Genomic DNA, 16478 nt, shown 5'->3' on the forward strand with positions numbered 1-16478 from the left:
CATTAAAAAATTGGTCACTGTCAGAAAAATAATTTGCAAGTGGTCATGTGATAATGGTGATTTTTCTGGGCTGTAGACTTCACATGAATGCAGTGCTATGAATACTATGTTACAGAGGAAAGATTCTTTGGACTGCATGCGCTGCATTTATTTATTTTTTTAAGTGTGCAGTCAGCAGTGAACACTCAAGACTTTCCAAACCCAATTCTCTCAAATTCAAGCGACGGACACAGTGAGTGGATCAAGGTCTGTTACTCTTAGAGCACCCTTTCTCGCTTGCTATCTGTAACATGCATCGTGTGACTCATTCTGTCATGCACCAACGTGACCGTTACAAACTCTGGAGGCAGGTGGTGTGAAGCAATGACACAACTGTGGGAGAGACACATGCATTACATACAGTGGAATGTAGCCTACTTACTTTCCACTTTATACATCTTGTTAATGTTCACCATTGACATCCAGTGAACACATAGTGTTCAAAATGAAAACATCATTTTAGATATCTTTTTCAACTCCATTAGCAGATGTCCTTTGGACAGCTTTTTGTGGATAAAAAGAAAGGATTCATGGCGTATTTTCTTGTTTTCACCTCATATTGAACCCTGTCAATAGTGAATGTCACACAAGGTTTCATTCTGGTTCCTAAGTGGACGTTTTAAATGTTCAAGGACGACGTTGAGTTGAAATCTTTTAGATGTGTTTTGCTCAATGGGACATAAAAAAAAAAAACAATATCCAAGGAGCTTGGATCAAGCACTTTCAATGACCCATGACTATTTGTGTCTATTTTCAAAAACTTTCAGGGTCCTTTTTTCCCCTTAAGATCTTTAAAAGAAATCAAAGACCACTGGGAGCTTTGAATAGTTGTTCAGAAACTTGCTCAAGGACACTTCAACAAATCGCTGGAAGACGAGGGTTGATCTACCAGTCTGAGCCACGGACACAGTTTTTTAACAACTAAACTAACATGTCATAACTGTGGTGTGTTATTTCCTTGTCACCCGGCATACAACAATCTGTCTGTTCCATGTCATAGTTCAAAGAGCACACACACACACACACACACACTAACCCCCATGATTTACATTACACAGAAATGACCTGTGGATCATGTATGTGCGACCAGTATTTTTGTCCCACAGACTTCTTGGATTACAATAAACACACAGCAGACATGACCCTCTCCTGTCATGACCACAAGTCAACCAGGCCCCAGGACCTGACTGAAACTTTAGACCTCCCACACCAGGCCTGACATGACCCCAGGGCCGTAAAAATGCAGACATGTCAACTCCATTGCCATCAGCCCTCACATGAACACGCAGTGGAGCAAATGTCTGAATATGATTAATGGAATTTAACAGGTTGGATATGAGCCGGTTTAAACCTGTTGGTAAAGACTCACCGACTGGCACGAAAGGATGCGAAGCCAGACTGTGACGAGACATGCCGATGCCGTTGACAGCGTATACTCGCATCTCGTACTCCACTCCTTCAATCATCCGCTTGGCTTCATAGGTTGTTTCAGGATAAGGGTCAAAGTTCAGCCTCATCCACCTGTAGCTCTTCTTCTTCTTCCTCTCCAGCACATAGCCTAAAGTTAAAATGGAAGCAAATTAAGTTGCATTGCATTTTAATACACATAATAAGCATATAATGTGCTTTCTTTTTTTTTTTTTTTTACCAATAATTGGCTGTCCTCCATCAAACAGAGGGGGATCCCACTGGACGATGCAGGACTCCTCTCCCACGCTGACGATTCTGACAGCCAGGGGAGGATCAGGAACATCTGAGGAAAAACATTGTTGAAAGTTAATCCATTTGATATCAAATATTTGTCGCTACATGAACTGATTCTACTGCTTTGATTGTTGTGTGGTAATTAATGCTTGTGTCTACACACTGATGATAATGAAAACAGACTGCTCTCTGTCTTACCGACAACCTTCACGTTGATATCTGCAGTGTCCTCCCCTGCAGGGTTTCGAACCACCACAGAGTAGACTCCCTCGTCCTGCCTCTCGGCCCCCTCGATGGTGAAGACACAGTGTCCTTTGGTGGTTTCAACATGGACCCTACCGTCTCCCTCTGTGACAACCTACGCAACGAGAGCCAGAGCAGATTGTTGCCTGAGTGGAGTATCCTTTTGTACACCTCCTCTCACTTGAAACTGATTGTTTTGTTGCACTGCAGATGTAGTAGAGGCATTTCAAAATCACGCCACATTTGGAGAGATGATGAACACAAAGCCTCTTCCAGTATTTGGGAAAATCACGCTGTTCAAAGCGAACAACACATGTCGATTTGAACACACATCTTTAGATGTCAGCATGCAGATGCAGGACCAGTGCCATCTGAGATGAAACCAAGGCAGCTGTCTCCATGTACTGATTTCATGCAGTTTGAACAACAGTACAAACTGTAACAGTAGTTAGTTACAACAGTAACTAAAATGACTTCAAGAGAAACCTTCAGCATGTAAGGAAAAACAAAAAACCTCCTGTACTTTGACAAAAACAATCTTAACTCAATGACTACTTACTAACTACAAAAGTATCTTTTATTGAATCTGACAGTCAGGGATGGTGTATCTTTTCCCCACTATAGCAAAGCTCCAGAATATTTCTCATCTGACTTTATTTGATTATACAATTATATATCTAAGTATGTGATCCAAAGATTATTTTAATTGCCACACAAATGTGTACTTACTTCCAGTTTCCTCTGACCTGTGTCTGCCAGTAGGAAGATTTAAAACATGCACTTACCTTATTAACATGGACGAGTAACTGTGTAGTACTGAGTAACACCTCATGCAGTTGTTTTACTTTGCTCTTAGTTCTTTATAAAACTAAGTCATGTGAGCAAAACACATACGTTCAATTCATTCTTTTGTGTTTTGGTGGCTGCGAGCATTCCCTCGAAACTCAAACTGTAACACAACAGCAAGTTTCCTTGCTCAACCTATGCATCCCTCATTCTGGAATGTATTTAGATTCCTACGGAAGCCGAGAATGCTTACAATAATTTTTCAATGCAGTAATCTGGTGATACGATGCGATACGATACAACACGATACGATACGATACGATACGATACGATACGATACGGTACTATGCCATACAAGACAATCCAATACGATACGATACGATACCATACCATACCATACCATACGATACCATACGAGGCTATACCATACAATGCAATCTGATACAATCTGATCCGATCAAATATGATACGATCTGATACAATCTAATACAATATGATATTATACCATATGATACAATACAATACTATACCATACGATGCTATACTATACAATACAACATGATACGCTACAATACAATACAATAAAACTTCAGCAGTAAACTTTTTTGTAATTTTTCAGGGCATTTTGTACCTTCATTGGATGGACGAGCTGAAGATTTTGGACAAAAGAGGGGGAAGAGAGAGGGGACAACGTGAAGCAAGGGGCATGAATTGGAATCAAACCCAGTGCTTTGGTTCAGGATTCAGCCTTTTGTACGAGGGGCGCACGCTCAGGTGAGCTACCACCAATAATGGGTATTCCTTGATCTGACAATTTCATCTTAAATTAGGTGCTACAGTTGTCGAGACACAACCTATGCATGCTGGCATGGCACTCCTGATCACTGATGAACATGATAAATATAAAAGGAAGCAACCTTTTGTTTTCTCAGTTGATTATCTTGTTATCTCGAGATAACGGCATAAAAAATGAATTGCAAGCGAGGCTGTTTTTGGCTTCCATAGCTTTTATTCAGTGTCCTGAACAAAAAGGTGGTGAACGTATTGAAAAACAATACTGTCAACATACTGACTTGGATTTCAGAGTCAGTATACTTGAAACAGGCACCTATTTGTACGGGACATGCACACTTACTTCCCCATCCTTCATGGTCCAAGATGATGTCGGCCCTTCTTTCTCCTCTCCATCACTGGGTTTTACAGAACTAGCCTACATTTGAGCAGAGCAAAGCGGTAAAAGCAAAGGAGGACAGAGAGGCCATGTGACCTCTCTTTCTCCTTAACTCAAGGATCAGCACACTGGTAGGCATCATTGCATTAAGCTGTAAGCTGTCGTTAGGATTGTACTAGCTCAGCTCGGTTAAAACATCTCTGTGTCCCAGCTAAATGTATTAGTTATCAGAGATCAGTGTGCTTACAAAGCTCACCTCATTTTTCAGGCTCAAAAAGGTTGGATGATAAGACGGTTATCTCCTTAGCTTTTATTATTGGAGCTGTACAACATGTGCCAACATTTTTCTTAATTTTACAGCATTAGTACAGCTTTCAAGGGATGTTTTGGTAGTGAATGAGCCTCAGATTACAGTCCTTACCTACTGTTCTCTGGGTGACAACGGATATGATGCTGAATAATAACAAGAGTCTATTTGTCTGTTTTACCTTCTCTCCTTTGGTCCAGATCACTGTGGGAGCAGGGTCTCCAGTGATGGGCACATCCAGACGCAGTTTATTGCCAGCCACAACGACAATGGTTGACTCAGAAGTGCGGCCCATACAGTCCAGGTGGATCTTAGGAGGATCTTAGAAGGTGAGAGAAACGGTTAAAATGAGCAGAACCTTGTGTTTCAACTAGTCTATGCTTCAAAAAGTAAGTTTATGGTACCTTGGCGTGGCACGTAATCGATCTTCACCTCTAGTAAAACAATTAAAAAAGAGAGTGAGAAATTGTATGAGTATAGATTAGCTTATGAAGCCATAAATTATGTTAATTAAGTGTATAAAGTAAAAAGCATCAGTATTACCCAAGAAATTGAGTTTAGCAGAAAGGTTGAATGCGTGGCCATCTGGCACAAAAGTGTAGTCTCCCTCATCCTCTGGTTTGACTTCATCAATTGTCAACTTGTGGATCCTAAAACAAGATTTGCAAAAGTTTATACTATGATGTCATTATCATGCAGCATATCTAAACACAAGATATGTCCAGGGGTAATCTATCAAATCAAAACAAAAGTTGTTTGCAGAGTGTTGTGTGGGGAGGGCAGAGCAGGGTGAGGGGGCATAGCAGCTAGTTTTTTTTTCCTCACTCACAAACTCCACTGCATCTATGACAGAAACACACAATTGATGCGTGCTGTTGCTTGCTAGGTTACAGCTAATACACAGGAAAGTAATCTGGCTGTTTGGGGCGAAAACACAAATGATCTCACTGTTGAACTCGTGCGAAAAGTTGGTGAACGCACCACTGCTAGTGAAAATCTATCTGATGTGACAAAGGCACCAATGTTCACTGAAGATGTTTTTATAGTTCGATTCAGTTACGCTTCCTCACTCTCTGACTCTCTCCCAGAAGTTATATCAACAGACGAATCAATGAAAGCAATGTTACCTTGAGTAAACTTGCAGATTTGTCTGGGTTTAAACATTGTGGGAACATTTGGGATGATGCTAGTAACAAAGGTCTAGTCATTTCAACCCATTTAAGTGTCCTCACCTGCCGATATGTGTGATATTTATTCTGGTGTCAGACTTGACTTCTACGCCGTTCTTGTACCAGGTTCCCCTCACGTTCTCATCCGACACCTCGCACTTGAAAACCGCCTGATCCTTTGCCTTCACTGTGAGGTCTGCGATGCTCTGGTAGACCTCCAGCTCTTTCTCTACACGGGCAGAAAAACAGGCTCAGAGTGCAGATAATGGAAACTCTGGAGGCCTGCAGACTTCGGAGGAGGTGCTACTGGATGAGATGGCGGAATAAGATGCAATAAGATGATGATGTGCGGGGGTAATGTAATAAAAAAAAATTAGATGCAGCTATTGTATGTGAGGGCAATATGGTAATAATATGTTTGAGCGTGAGGTGTTCATTATTTTTGTGCAGCCTTTGTGCATTGTCTCTTAGCAACAGACACAAGAGGGGATAACTAATTGGGTTTATGGTAGAAAATAAAGTGGAAGGATATGAAGACCAGATGCTGAAGCTTCAGGCTATTACTGTATATCACAAGAAATAATGTAATTGGGAGTTATTAAAGTTATCCCAAAGAAATTGTTATCCGGGTGAGATAACTCACACCATGCTCCTGGTAAAGGTTACAAGAGTTTCACGTAACCTAGCTGCCAGGGAGGGCAAATAAGGTGAGAATGGCATTATAATGGGAGTTCTGCTGTGGACTGAGGTGTTGATCCCTGCTACATGATGGCAGCCTGTGATTCTTGGCAGGCTCGACTAACGGGCTAGATAAACTCAACTAGACTGAGAGCTGGAACAATAGTTGGGTTTAAATTGACACAAGAGAACCACTGGGACACACACACACAAGGATATTACACATACACGTGAATATATATGCAGAAGTATATACATTCAGTATGTAGCCAGGACTAGGACTTCTACAAGAAAACACAAAGGTCAAACTATAACCAAACACTGATGGCTGTCATGTGATGATTTCAAGTTCTTTTGACTCTTTTGCTACATGGAATAATGGTACTGAAATGAAATGGTTATTGGGTGGTAAATAAAATAAATAGGCTGTAACTCGCTGGAGTTTGTATTTCGCCCATGTCCATGTGCAGATGAGTTTGAATCGTCCCCATCCATCATTTTTAGATCACCTGTGGATTAAAATTAAGACTTCTAAGCATATTTATCTCAAACCTTCACCTGCAAAACATTTCATATCTCAAATATATTAAAAAAACATCATATTAAAAAGTACACTTTGCAGGATTTTCTTAAAAAACATATAGACTCATACAAAAGTAATCTCTCTCAATCATCACGAGGTTATGACCCATTAGGTGTGTGTGGCGTTGTATTTGTCTGCAATCTGCTCTCAACCTTTATTTCCTTGTTTTCTTCTCATTTTGGTGTGTTTGTGACATTTCTGGGCATCAACCATTGGGCAGTGGGTGTGTCAGCCAATAACAGCGTCCAGATAAGGTCATCGCTTTCTAAAAGCCACACACCTATAGTAAGAGGATGCTATGAGAACTGCGGACAAAGCACCGCATAACAGAAAAAATACTGCAGGGTGAAATGCCAAGAAGTTTAAAGCAAGTTTCTAAACAAGAGCTAAGGGCCATCCAGAGCAAGAACTATGACTACAACCATAGCTATAAGGTGTAAGGTCCATACTGATCAGTGACAATGTAAACAGCTGTGCTGAGCACGCATGTTGGATAACTATCCAAGACTGTTACTAGAGTAGACCATTTAAAAAGTGTCTCTTAAATGCCATCAATTAGCTTTCATAGAAGAGTTCTGCTACAGTTATAAAACATTATTATAAGCACTCCTGCAACATTATTTTGTTGGAAAATGTCCCCAAAATCCAGCTAATTCATGGCCCTGTAAATTCAGATGGATTTTGATTGGATGTCAGTGCTTATATCGTTCAACAAATCACTTCCTTAAAATATTGTTCCACACTGTCAGAACTGGACTCTGCCATCCACTTGAGTTAAAACATTTTTTAAAACTATCTATATTAGTTATCGTAGTGATCGTTCTTGGTGTGGACAGCCCTTAGGTCTGGGATTGGCTCTCATCCGCTGGTGAGAACTGAAGGAGAGGATGGGGATGAAGAGTTGACCCTTTAAAGTATCAGCCTTTCCATAACAACAAATGTAACGTTCCTACAATAGCAGCTTGTTGTGTGTTCACAAACAGTTACCGACAATTCCTGCATAGTATAACCTTTAATGAAAACAAATCGGACTTCTGAGGGGCCAAGTGCGGATATTTCATCAGCATCATCAAGCTGTTGTGACTTGAATTAGAGAAAAATCTATCATGTCGTAATGAAATACAATTTTAAACCACTACTTATTCATTCTTAGATTAAAAAGACTTGATTTCATACATTGATGTCACATTTGGCCCTAAAATATTGAAGCAAATGACAGATGAGGGAGTTCCTACAGTTACCTGAAAACGTAGCAGGTCAAGTGTCAACACAGTGAATAGTATTTTTTGTTATGACTTAAAGAAATCTACACGATAAGAAAACAACAACACAAACAACAAAGACAGGTGAAACAAAGAGCAGAGAGACAAACCGAGTCCCTCGTGCAGACCTGTGCCCTTCAGGAGAAATATGGTCCACGTCTTCTAACTTTAGCTGGCATGTGGACTTGCGACGCCGCGGTAACCTTGGCAGAGTGACGTTGGCAAAGGCAAGAGACACGATATCCCAAACATAGACAGCATGCCAGGAGTGGCAAGGCCACACAACTACTAGTAGGGTATGAGAATGTGCACTTGAAGCGTTCATCGCTGACAAAAGTGTTTCATACTGTACTCGGCATGACTGACACTCACCCTGCACCAGGAGTTCAGCCACCGACTCGCCGCCGTTTGTTTTAACCTTGTAGTGGCCGCAGTCTTCCTTCGTGGCCTCGTTGATGATCAGGACGTGTTTGCAGCCATCTTTCTTGAAGCGATACTTGAAAGACTCGTCTCTTGTCAATTCAACGCCATCTTTCTCCCTGTACGGAAAATTCACGCAGTGATGAAAACAGTTGTGATTAAAAGTGATGTTACTATTAAAATTAATCATGGGCAGGTCTTCAAGAGCTGGTTAACACTTGTTAAATCAGCTACTAGGTATAAGACACTTTCATTTATTGTTGATTCTGAGGGCCAAAATCTTGATCTGGTTAGCAAGTGCATTTGTTTTGTAAGCAAACAAAAGAAAGTTGCTACTTATTTTTAGTACTATTTTGCAGATATATAGTTTTTTTAATACTATAATTACTAGAGAAACAAGCTCTACACTAAATGTTTCTCAATGATTCAGAGTGTGAATGTTCAACATGTATTTCTTATCTTGTGATCATCTGTTTAGCTTTCTTGTGTAAAATGTAATAATTCAGTAATAAGTCATTTAGCTTAGGCAACAACGTAACTTAAACATTCATGCCAATAAAGCTTATTTGAATTGACTCACAGTATTAAATTTACTATTTGATACAATAATTATTTCATTGTCTTTTATAGCACTTTGTAATTATTTAATATGTATGTTTACATGTGAAATATTTAAGTTTCCATTTCATGCCCTTGCCTGCGAGCTAATATTGGTTCCTACCTGCGATCGCTTAGCAGGGATTGTTATGAGTGTAAATAATGTGCAGCTTCAGAGGAGAGGTGCCATGAACCCAGAGAGAGTGAACTTGGGTTTACACTGTTTTGCCTTGTTGGTGTTGGTGTGATGTTAAGTATTCAGTCGTAACGTACTGCCCACAGTCCCGACAGACTGAGGAGAGCTACCAACAAAGACCTGAGGTTTACTTATGACACCGTATGATGAAGTGAATCTGAGCTCAGGTCCTATTTTTGGACCTTTCAACATCACGTTTTTATGATCTCTCATCCATGTAGTATATGACTTGTTTTTACAAAACGTGTAGGTGTTGTGATGACATAATAATGTGAAAAACAATCACCTGTGCACAGCCTAGAAACATGATATTAACATGAAGAGGTGGTACATTGGATAGACCTTTGAAGGTAAGTACACTAGATGTATCTGTAACAGTCTGCATTGAGTTTGTCTACTTTAGATCATGACACTTCTTACCTTTTGTAATGTTAAATTTATCTGTTTCACCATTAATCACTTTTTTACCCCACACATCGATCTTTGGCCTCATTTCCAAGAAGCTTATTTTGGCCCAAACACATTGGTGGCAACTTTCTCCTTGAGATAAAGGTCACATGGGACATACTGAAATGGTGAAGGGACCTTTTTGTAGAGGTGATAATTTACGACTTGTAGCTATACTTCAGTCTGTCAGTGCTCTGCCTGAGGACATGACAAACTCAAATGCCATCTGCTGGGTGTGCGAGCAATGGACACTGTGAGAGTGACTTAAAGAAAGACTTATTTCTACTTGCTTTGATTTGATTTAGTGACAGCAACATCTGCTCATTTACTTCTTATTGATTTTATATCTTAGTGTATTTACAACAACTCATCAACTGAACCTTAATGGGGGATATTAGTTCTTTGTAGGGTTATTTGGAAGTGATGCTTAATTTTTTTAAATTTACAGAACGCAGACCCCTGGATATGTTTCTACAGAGCACAGATACGTTCATGGTTGTACCAAACGTGGCATATCTCGTCTACATCATGATCGTTAGACATCTTTCTCACTAGGAGGTGGACGGGATGGTGGTGGTGTTACTACGAGCCAACAAGGCAGTTCGAGTCGCACCACTGGACACCTTTAGAGACAGCAGGGGGCATGTCCAGGTGTTTCTGTGGCAACAAAAAACAGGTGTTTTTTGAGGAGACCTGCACACGTTTCCAGAAGTTTTTGTGGCAACCAAAAGTGGCTATTTTTCTCAGGAAGTCACACAATCTCCATCTGGGATCATGGCGACTGTTACATCCTCCCTCCCTTTCTGATCATGTGCTGGCCTGATGTCACTCACTCATGGTTGTTTTCTTTCTCTCTCCAGGTGAGCCTGGTCAGGCTGATTGAGGAGTCAATAAAGACGGGGAGGGGACTCAAGTCTGTCTCTCTTTTCAATTCCTGTCCTGACAGCAGCAGCTGCAGCACATGTAGCTTTGTTTGTTCTTTTGCTTTTTCTGGTGGGTCCGGTGGTTCAGTTTTGTGGCGTTATTTCTGTGTAGGGTTTAGTTTGGGGAAAGTTTGGGAAGGGTAGAGGGGAGAGCCCGGTTTCGACGGCCCTGTAAGGGTTGGACCGAGTTGGCTTCCCTTCTTTTGTTCTTTTTTGCCGGCCCATCAGTCTGTAGTTAGTTGGGGAGGCCTTGGGGTTAGTTTAGGTTAACTTTTGATTGATCATGTTCTGTCTGTTGAAATAAAATCCTTTTTTAGACCTCTTGACTGGTGTAATTATGTTAGACCTCTTTGGGCCACGAGCTTTCCTCTGGGGTTGTAGCAGCGACCAAAACAGGTATTTTAAGCCAGACCATGATGTTTTCCTAACCCTAACCAAGAGCTTTTTGTGCGTAAACCTAACCAGAGCATAAGCACAGTGTTGTGACAAGAGAGAAATGGAAAATTCAACTTAAACAGACGTAAAGCTGCAACATAAAGGAACGTCCAGTTTAAACTTTTCTGTCATTTTGCCCAAACGTACTTAACAAACATTTATTCCAGCAATTGGGTTAGGTTATCATCAAATAGCATGACAATGTAACTCCTAGCAGACAGATGCTTTGTGAGTACAAAGAAGAATATCTCACCATTTAACATTGGCTCCTTCCTCCGAGACTTCACACTCCAACTCCACCCGCTCACCCTTCATCACCATCTGATCTTCCAGATTCTTCACAATTGTGACCGGAGGCTCTAAAAGAGAAAAGATGAAAGCATGAGAGAATGAGCTGCAACTTTTGATCTTGCAAATATTTTTTTTTTTCCTTTTAAACCTTTTGAATACCTTTAACAAAGAGCTCAGTGGTGCATTTCTCCTCTCCCACCACACAGCAGTATGCTGCATCATCTGACAGGGAGCAGTGGTTGATGGTGAGGTAGCGCATGTTTCCAACACTCTCAAAGATGTACCTTGAGGAAGGCCAGGGACATTTAGGGATTTAGGTTTTTAATACTATATTTGTGTAATTTTTCAGAAAAAATAACGCTAAGACTAGTTGGAAACAATTGTACAACATTAACAATTTTCTTTGCTCTTGGACACTTACTTGCTGGTGATGTAAAAGGTACGGCGTTCATTCATCCATGTATTGATGAGAGCAGAGGTAAAAGAGACAGATAGAAATAAAAAGTCAGGGATTGCTGAATGCTTCATGATGTACAGCATGTCTAGTGGGGCTTAGGTGAATAGTTTCCATCTCCTCTCTCATTTCTCACCTTCCAGTCGGATGAATCTCTTGACCGTTCTTCAGCCATTTCACCTCAACATCTGGATTGGCGACCTCAATGGCCAGTTTTATCTTATGTCCCTTTGTCACTTGGTAAGCAGGATCCAACTTTCTGAGAAAAGCTACGTTTCAGGGAAGTTAGACGAACAATATTCAATGAGGTCTACGCATATTGTCAGAATTATATCAGCCTTTTATAAAGTCTGCACACACCTTCACTTTTCTTCTCTTCTTTCTTCATCTTCTTCAGTCTCTTGAGCATGCCCCTCAGGTCGGTGATGCCGTACTGAAAAGCAATCTTCTGATATTCTGAAGCAGGAGCGGCACTGAGGATGTTCCACACGTCCACGTCAGGCTCGGCGCTCACCTGCACGGTTCTGATACAGGTAAAACAAGCGGAGGAAGATGATAAAACCAGCCACTTGGCACAGAGATTGCAAGGATGTAGACTGGAACACGAGTACAGTAATACCAACACGTCTTATCAACAGGTTACTTCTCATCTTATTCACTGTTAACCATTATATTAATAAATCAATGAATAACTGATGAATACTTAACTTCATACAGTATTTACTTAGTTACATTAGCTACAGCTACAGTAGGTAGACTATAATTTTACTGACTATGTGTAATAAAGCTGCTAACAAGTGTTTACAGTGCAAACATTTCTTGCATGATCAAACAGTAGAGAAGGAGGGCTCATATAGAGAGTCAGGGAAAACCATCAATAATATTTAAAGGGGAAGAGAAAAACAGTCGAAACAATATAATCGCTTGGCTTCGACACAACTGATTTTTACACCTTCTCTTTCACCTTACAGTCTTTTGTTAGTAAATGCGGTTAGTAAACCTTGTTTATTAATTTAAGCAGAGTTTATATTTTATGATTTTCCTACGGCTTAGTTTTAAGCAGCCAACCTGCTTGCCTCATGGGAGAAATGTGATATCTTTGCTAAAACGATGAGGTGCTTAAATTTTACTAGCAATACCCCCCTAACCTATGAATGGATAGACACACCTTAGTTCATTTTTTTCCCCCAGAAAAATATATGAATGTAAACAAAAAACAGAAGCTTGTGACAGCTTTCTTCTATCTCTCTCTCACACTAGTGGATATTCTTACCACACCTGTCCACTAGGTGCCCTCAGCAACTTTTTTTTTTACCCCAGACAATCACCTGAGAGCTGTTGTGAGCAGCCATGTACCTGCAGCCTCCCACTATAAACTCAATAGCTCACAGTGTACATAGGTGAGAGAATCTGCTGACTCATCGCGCCTATCAAGCTGCCACCTGTTGAAGCTGTCTGTGTTTTTCTTGGTTTACCTGTTTACCTTTTTGCTTATTTGTTGCTGATATTTTGTACATCAGTCACTAAATACTACTTAACTGACTGAAAACAAGTAAAAAAAACAAAAACTGAAGTATACCGAGGTCAGAAGTCTTACGAGTGAATTATATTAACACATAATACAAAATAACTCTTGTACATGTCATTATATATATATATATATATATATATATATATATATATATATATATATATATATATATATATAATATTTGATTATTGTTGCTGTTTTTTGTCAAATGCTGCTTAATGTGTGAGGAGCATTTGGCTGATGCCAGTTGGTGGAGCTGGAGCTAAATTCAACAAAGCATCGTATTTTATAATCATACCATTCTGCAAAGCAACAAGTAACTTGAGCTATCAAATAAATGTAGTGGAGTAAAACATCAAACTAGTACAAGAACAACTAAAGATTGTAAAGAAAAGAATAAAATATAATATTATTTTATCTCAACACTCAGGGAAGTGTAAACACATTGCTATTATAACTTCTACTTTTTAACTTCTGACATAAATTAGCAAACACCTAATTTCTTTGTATTGTCATTTTATAGTGTAATGATTAAACAATCATTTTGATATATTTAATAATTATCTTTGAAATAATACAGTAAAATGTTTTGCCAAATGACTTTGAACAATAAAGGTGCATGCACAACAAAGTTTTCCTGCAGGAACCAGACGACATGTCAGCAGCTTCTTACCGATTGGAGGTTTTTAAGAAACTGCTGCTCATTCAGAGGAAGAACCCAAGAGGCAAATATGGCAAAACAAACCAGACAAGTTAAAACACAGCATTTCGAAAGCAACAGCACAATCAGCATATTAGAAATATGCCTTTAAAACAAAGTCAGTGTTATACCAGTTGTTAATCTGTGATGCAAGCCTGCACAAACCGGCTTAAATGACACCCGATCAGTCAAAGTCACGTGTGAACATCATTCTTTGTTCAGGGTTTGAAATTGTGTCCAATTCTCTTGTGCAAAGGAAACAACAAGTATCTAATAATGGTGTGTGATACACATGGAAGTGATTTTGGAGGGTGACTTGTGTTTTTGAGTAAGTCTCACCTGACATACACAATATGTCAGGGAAACCATCAGAAACATTTAAAGTGGAGAGAAAAGAGTAGAAAGTCTGTGCCTGATTTTACAGAAGTGTTGTTGTCGGAGTTATTCTATCATGAGTGAGAAGGCCTTCAAAACAGAAAAAAACACTAAATACAATATTAGTGATTAGTGACAGGATTAATTTGTAAATTAATTAATAAATTGCTGCATGTGTATTATATTGTATTTTCACTGGCAGAGACACTAAATGTATTAAAGAAACGTTTGTGGACTCAGAAAGATGCCGGGCTGAATCACAGTGCCACCCTAACTTATCATCAGGCATTGTGAGTAAATATTCAGGCTTTTTCGCTTGCAAGTAAGTTTTTTTTTTCCAGGCGATCATTCCAACTTTGAACTTACTCTCTGAAAACGCAGGATGATCCACAAAGAATGAGAGCGAGACAGAGTTCGATTATAAAAAGTGACAAAAAAAATATGTCCTGAAAGTCAACAAATTACTGCCACAATTGTGTAACTGCTTACCTCTTCTTTAACAAGGCGCTGAAGTCGAGCTCTCCCGAGTCTTCTTTTCCATCCGTGCTACTGCAGAAATATCAGCCGCCAGCAACAAAACATCAACATCGGCAGCGCATTTTTTAAACACAGGACAGATAAATGTTAACACTTCACAGACAAAGTTTGTTTTACATAAAACTAATCCACATTTTTAGGCTTTTACACAATCCTGTTTACGCTTGCTCCAATACGCAAGTGTAGAAGGATACTGAACGATACTGTGCTGTAGAAACTGGATTGAACAGTGTCACTCAGACCGAAAGGAGATGTGTGCACTTAAGAATTATAGTGTAAAAGTAAAAGTGAATGTACAGGCAGATGTTTTGCTTGGACAGGTGTTACCATGTTTAAAGGAACAGTTCGACATTTTGGTAATGACACTTATTTATGTCTACCACTGTAATGTTTGTGTGTTAACTATGAAACCAGAGCTGGGAGTCCATTAGCTTGAATTAGCATAAACAATAAAAAAAGCTAGTCTGGTTCTCTCCAACATTAAAATATCTATCTACCAGTACACATAACACGTTATGTTATTTGTTTAACCCATAAGAAAACCAAAGTGTCTAACAACCACAATGACTTGATGACAGACAACAAATGGTAAGCTAACCTCCTACGAATCCAGAAATTGTTGTTTCCTTTTTCATAATCCAAAGTGTTGATTAATGAGTTTTAAAGATGTTGGTATAAGCGCATGCCAGATTTTTTTTCCTACTACATCATACATAGCCCTCCCTGCTCTGTTAATCCGATGTTATTCAATGTTCTCTCTTGAGAAAAACAAAAACAAAATGGAAACTTAACACAGTCCAACAGCTAGACAGCAGCCTGCTCAGCACAATAAGAGCCAAACAACCTATACTAGCTTTTATGCCAAAGTCTCCATCTTAGCATTCTTACATTATGTCTTGTCCTTCACCTTAGCTTGTTATCAAGCCAGCAAACAAGTAGGATACAACAGTGCACTGCTAACTGGCTGGTTAGCCGCAGCATAGTTAAGGTGCAATATATAGGAATACTAGTATAAAACATAAAAAAAAAATGTATGCTACACTTTACTATACTATGCTATACTATACTATACGGTGCCCTGAGTTCCCAGTCTGTAATGATAGCAGCACAGCTAACTGAGCTAACTAGCTAACAGCAGCTAGTTAGCGGTTTCTCTGGTGATATGCTATTTTTCCTTGGAGTATGATTTTCTACCTTTAAACAGCATATCTGCAAATGTTACTATCAATTAATCTGCTAATTAGTTTCCTCAATATTCGTAAAATAAAAAATGTAAAAACACTGAAAAATGCTCATCACAACTCTTCATTTATCATAAATGACAAAGAAAAGCAGTGAATCCTCACATTTAAGAAGCTGGAAACAGCAAATGTTTGAACTTTTTTGTATTTTGTATTTTTTAATTAGTGATGACATGAAGCTTATTTTATTGGAATTTATTTTGTGGGTTTAAAGTAAAGAGGCAAGAAGAAATCAAGGAGAGAGAGAGAGGTACAGGGTACAACAAAGATCTCTACATGTACGGGTTCAAACCAGGGATGTTGCAGGTATTTGAACCTTAACCACATGGTCTGAACCGTTTCATGAGTCATCTTCTCTAAAAGGAGGTAAATAAGTATATTTCCCAAAA

General features: G+C 39.4%; 1 protein-coding gene across 1 annotated transcript in view; it reads right to left on the bottom strand.

Moving 5' to 3' along the window:
- mybpc3 (myosin binding protein C3) overlaps window positions 1-16478 on the bottom strand; it is a 39292-nt gene that overhangs the window by 11595 nt on the left and 11219 nt on the right. Inside the window, exons 7-19 of the mRNA XM_084351948.1 lie at window positions 14801-14860; window positions 12066-12229; window positions 11842-11974; window positions 11411-11535; window positions 11214-11319; window positions 8315-8481; window positions 5483-5648; window positions 4794-4900; window positions 4655-4684; window positions 4432-4571; window positions 1942-2101; window positions 1688-1792; window positions 1409-1597 (exon numbers count right to left, since the gene is read on the bottom strand). Of these exons, the coding sequence (XP_084208074.1) occupies window positions 1409-1597; window positions 1688-1792; window positions 1942-2101; window positions 4432-4571; window positions 4655-4684; window positions 4794-4900; window positions 5483-5648; window positions 8315-8481; window positions 11214-11319; window positions 11411-11535; window positions 11842-11974; window positions 12066-12229; window positions 14801-14860 (1652 nt within the window). The remainder of the gene's footprint in view (window positions 1-1408; window positions 1598-1687; window positions 1793-1941; window positions 2102-4431; window positions 4572-4654; window positions 4685-4793; window positions 4901-5482; window positions 5649-8314; window positions 8482-11213; window positions 11320-11410; window positions 11536-11841; window positions 11975-12065; window positions 12230-14800; window positions 14861-16478) is intronic.

This window comes from Pagrus pagrus (genome assembly GCF_965226575.1).
Source record: "Pagrus pagrus genome assembly, chromosome: 1".
Taxonomy (NCBI): domain Eukaryota; kingdom Metazoa; phylum Chordata; class Actinopteri; order Spariformes; family Sparidae; genus Pagrus; species Pagrus pagrus.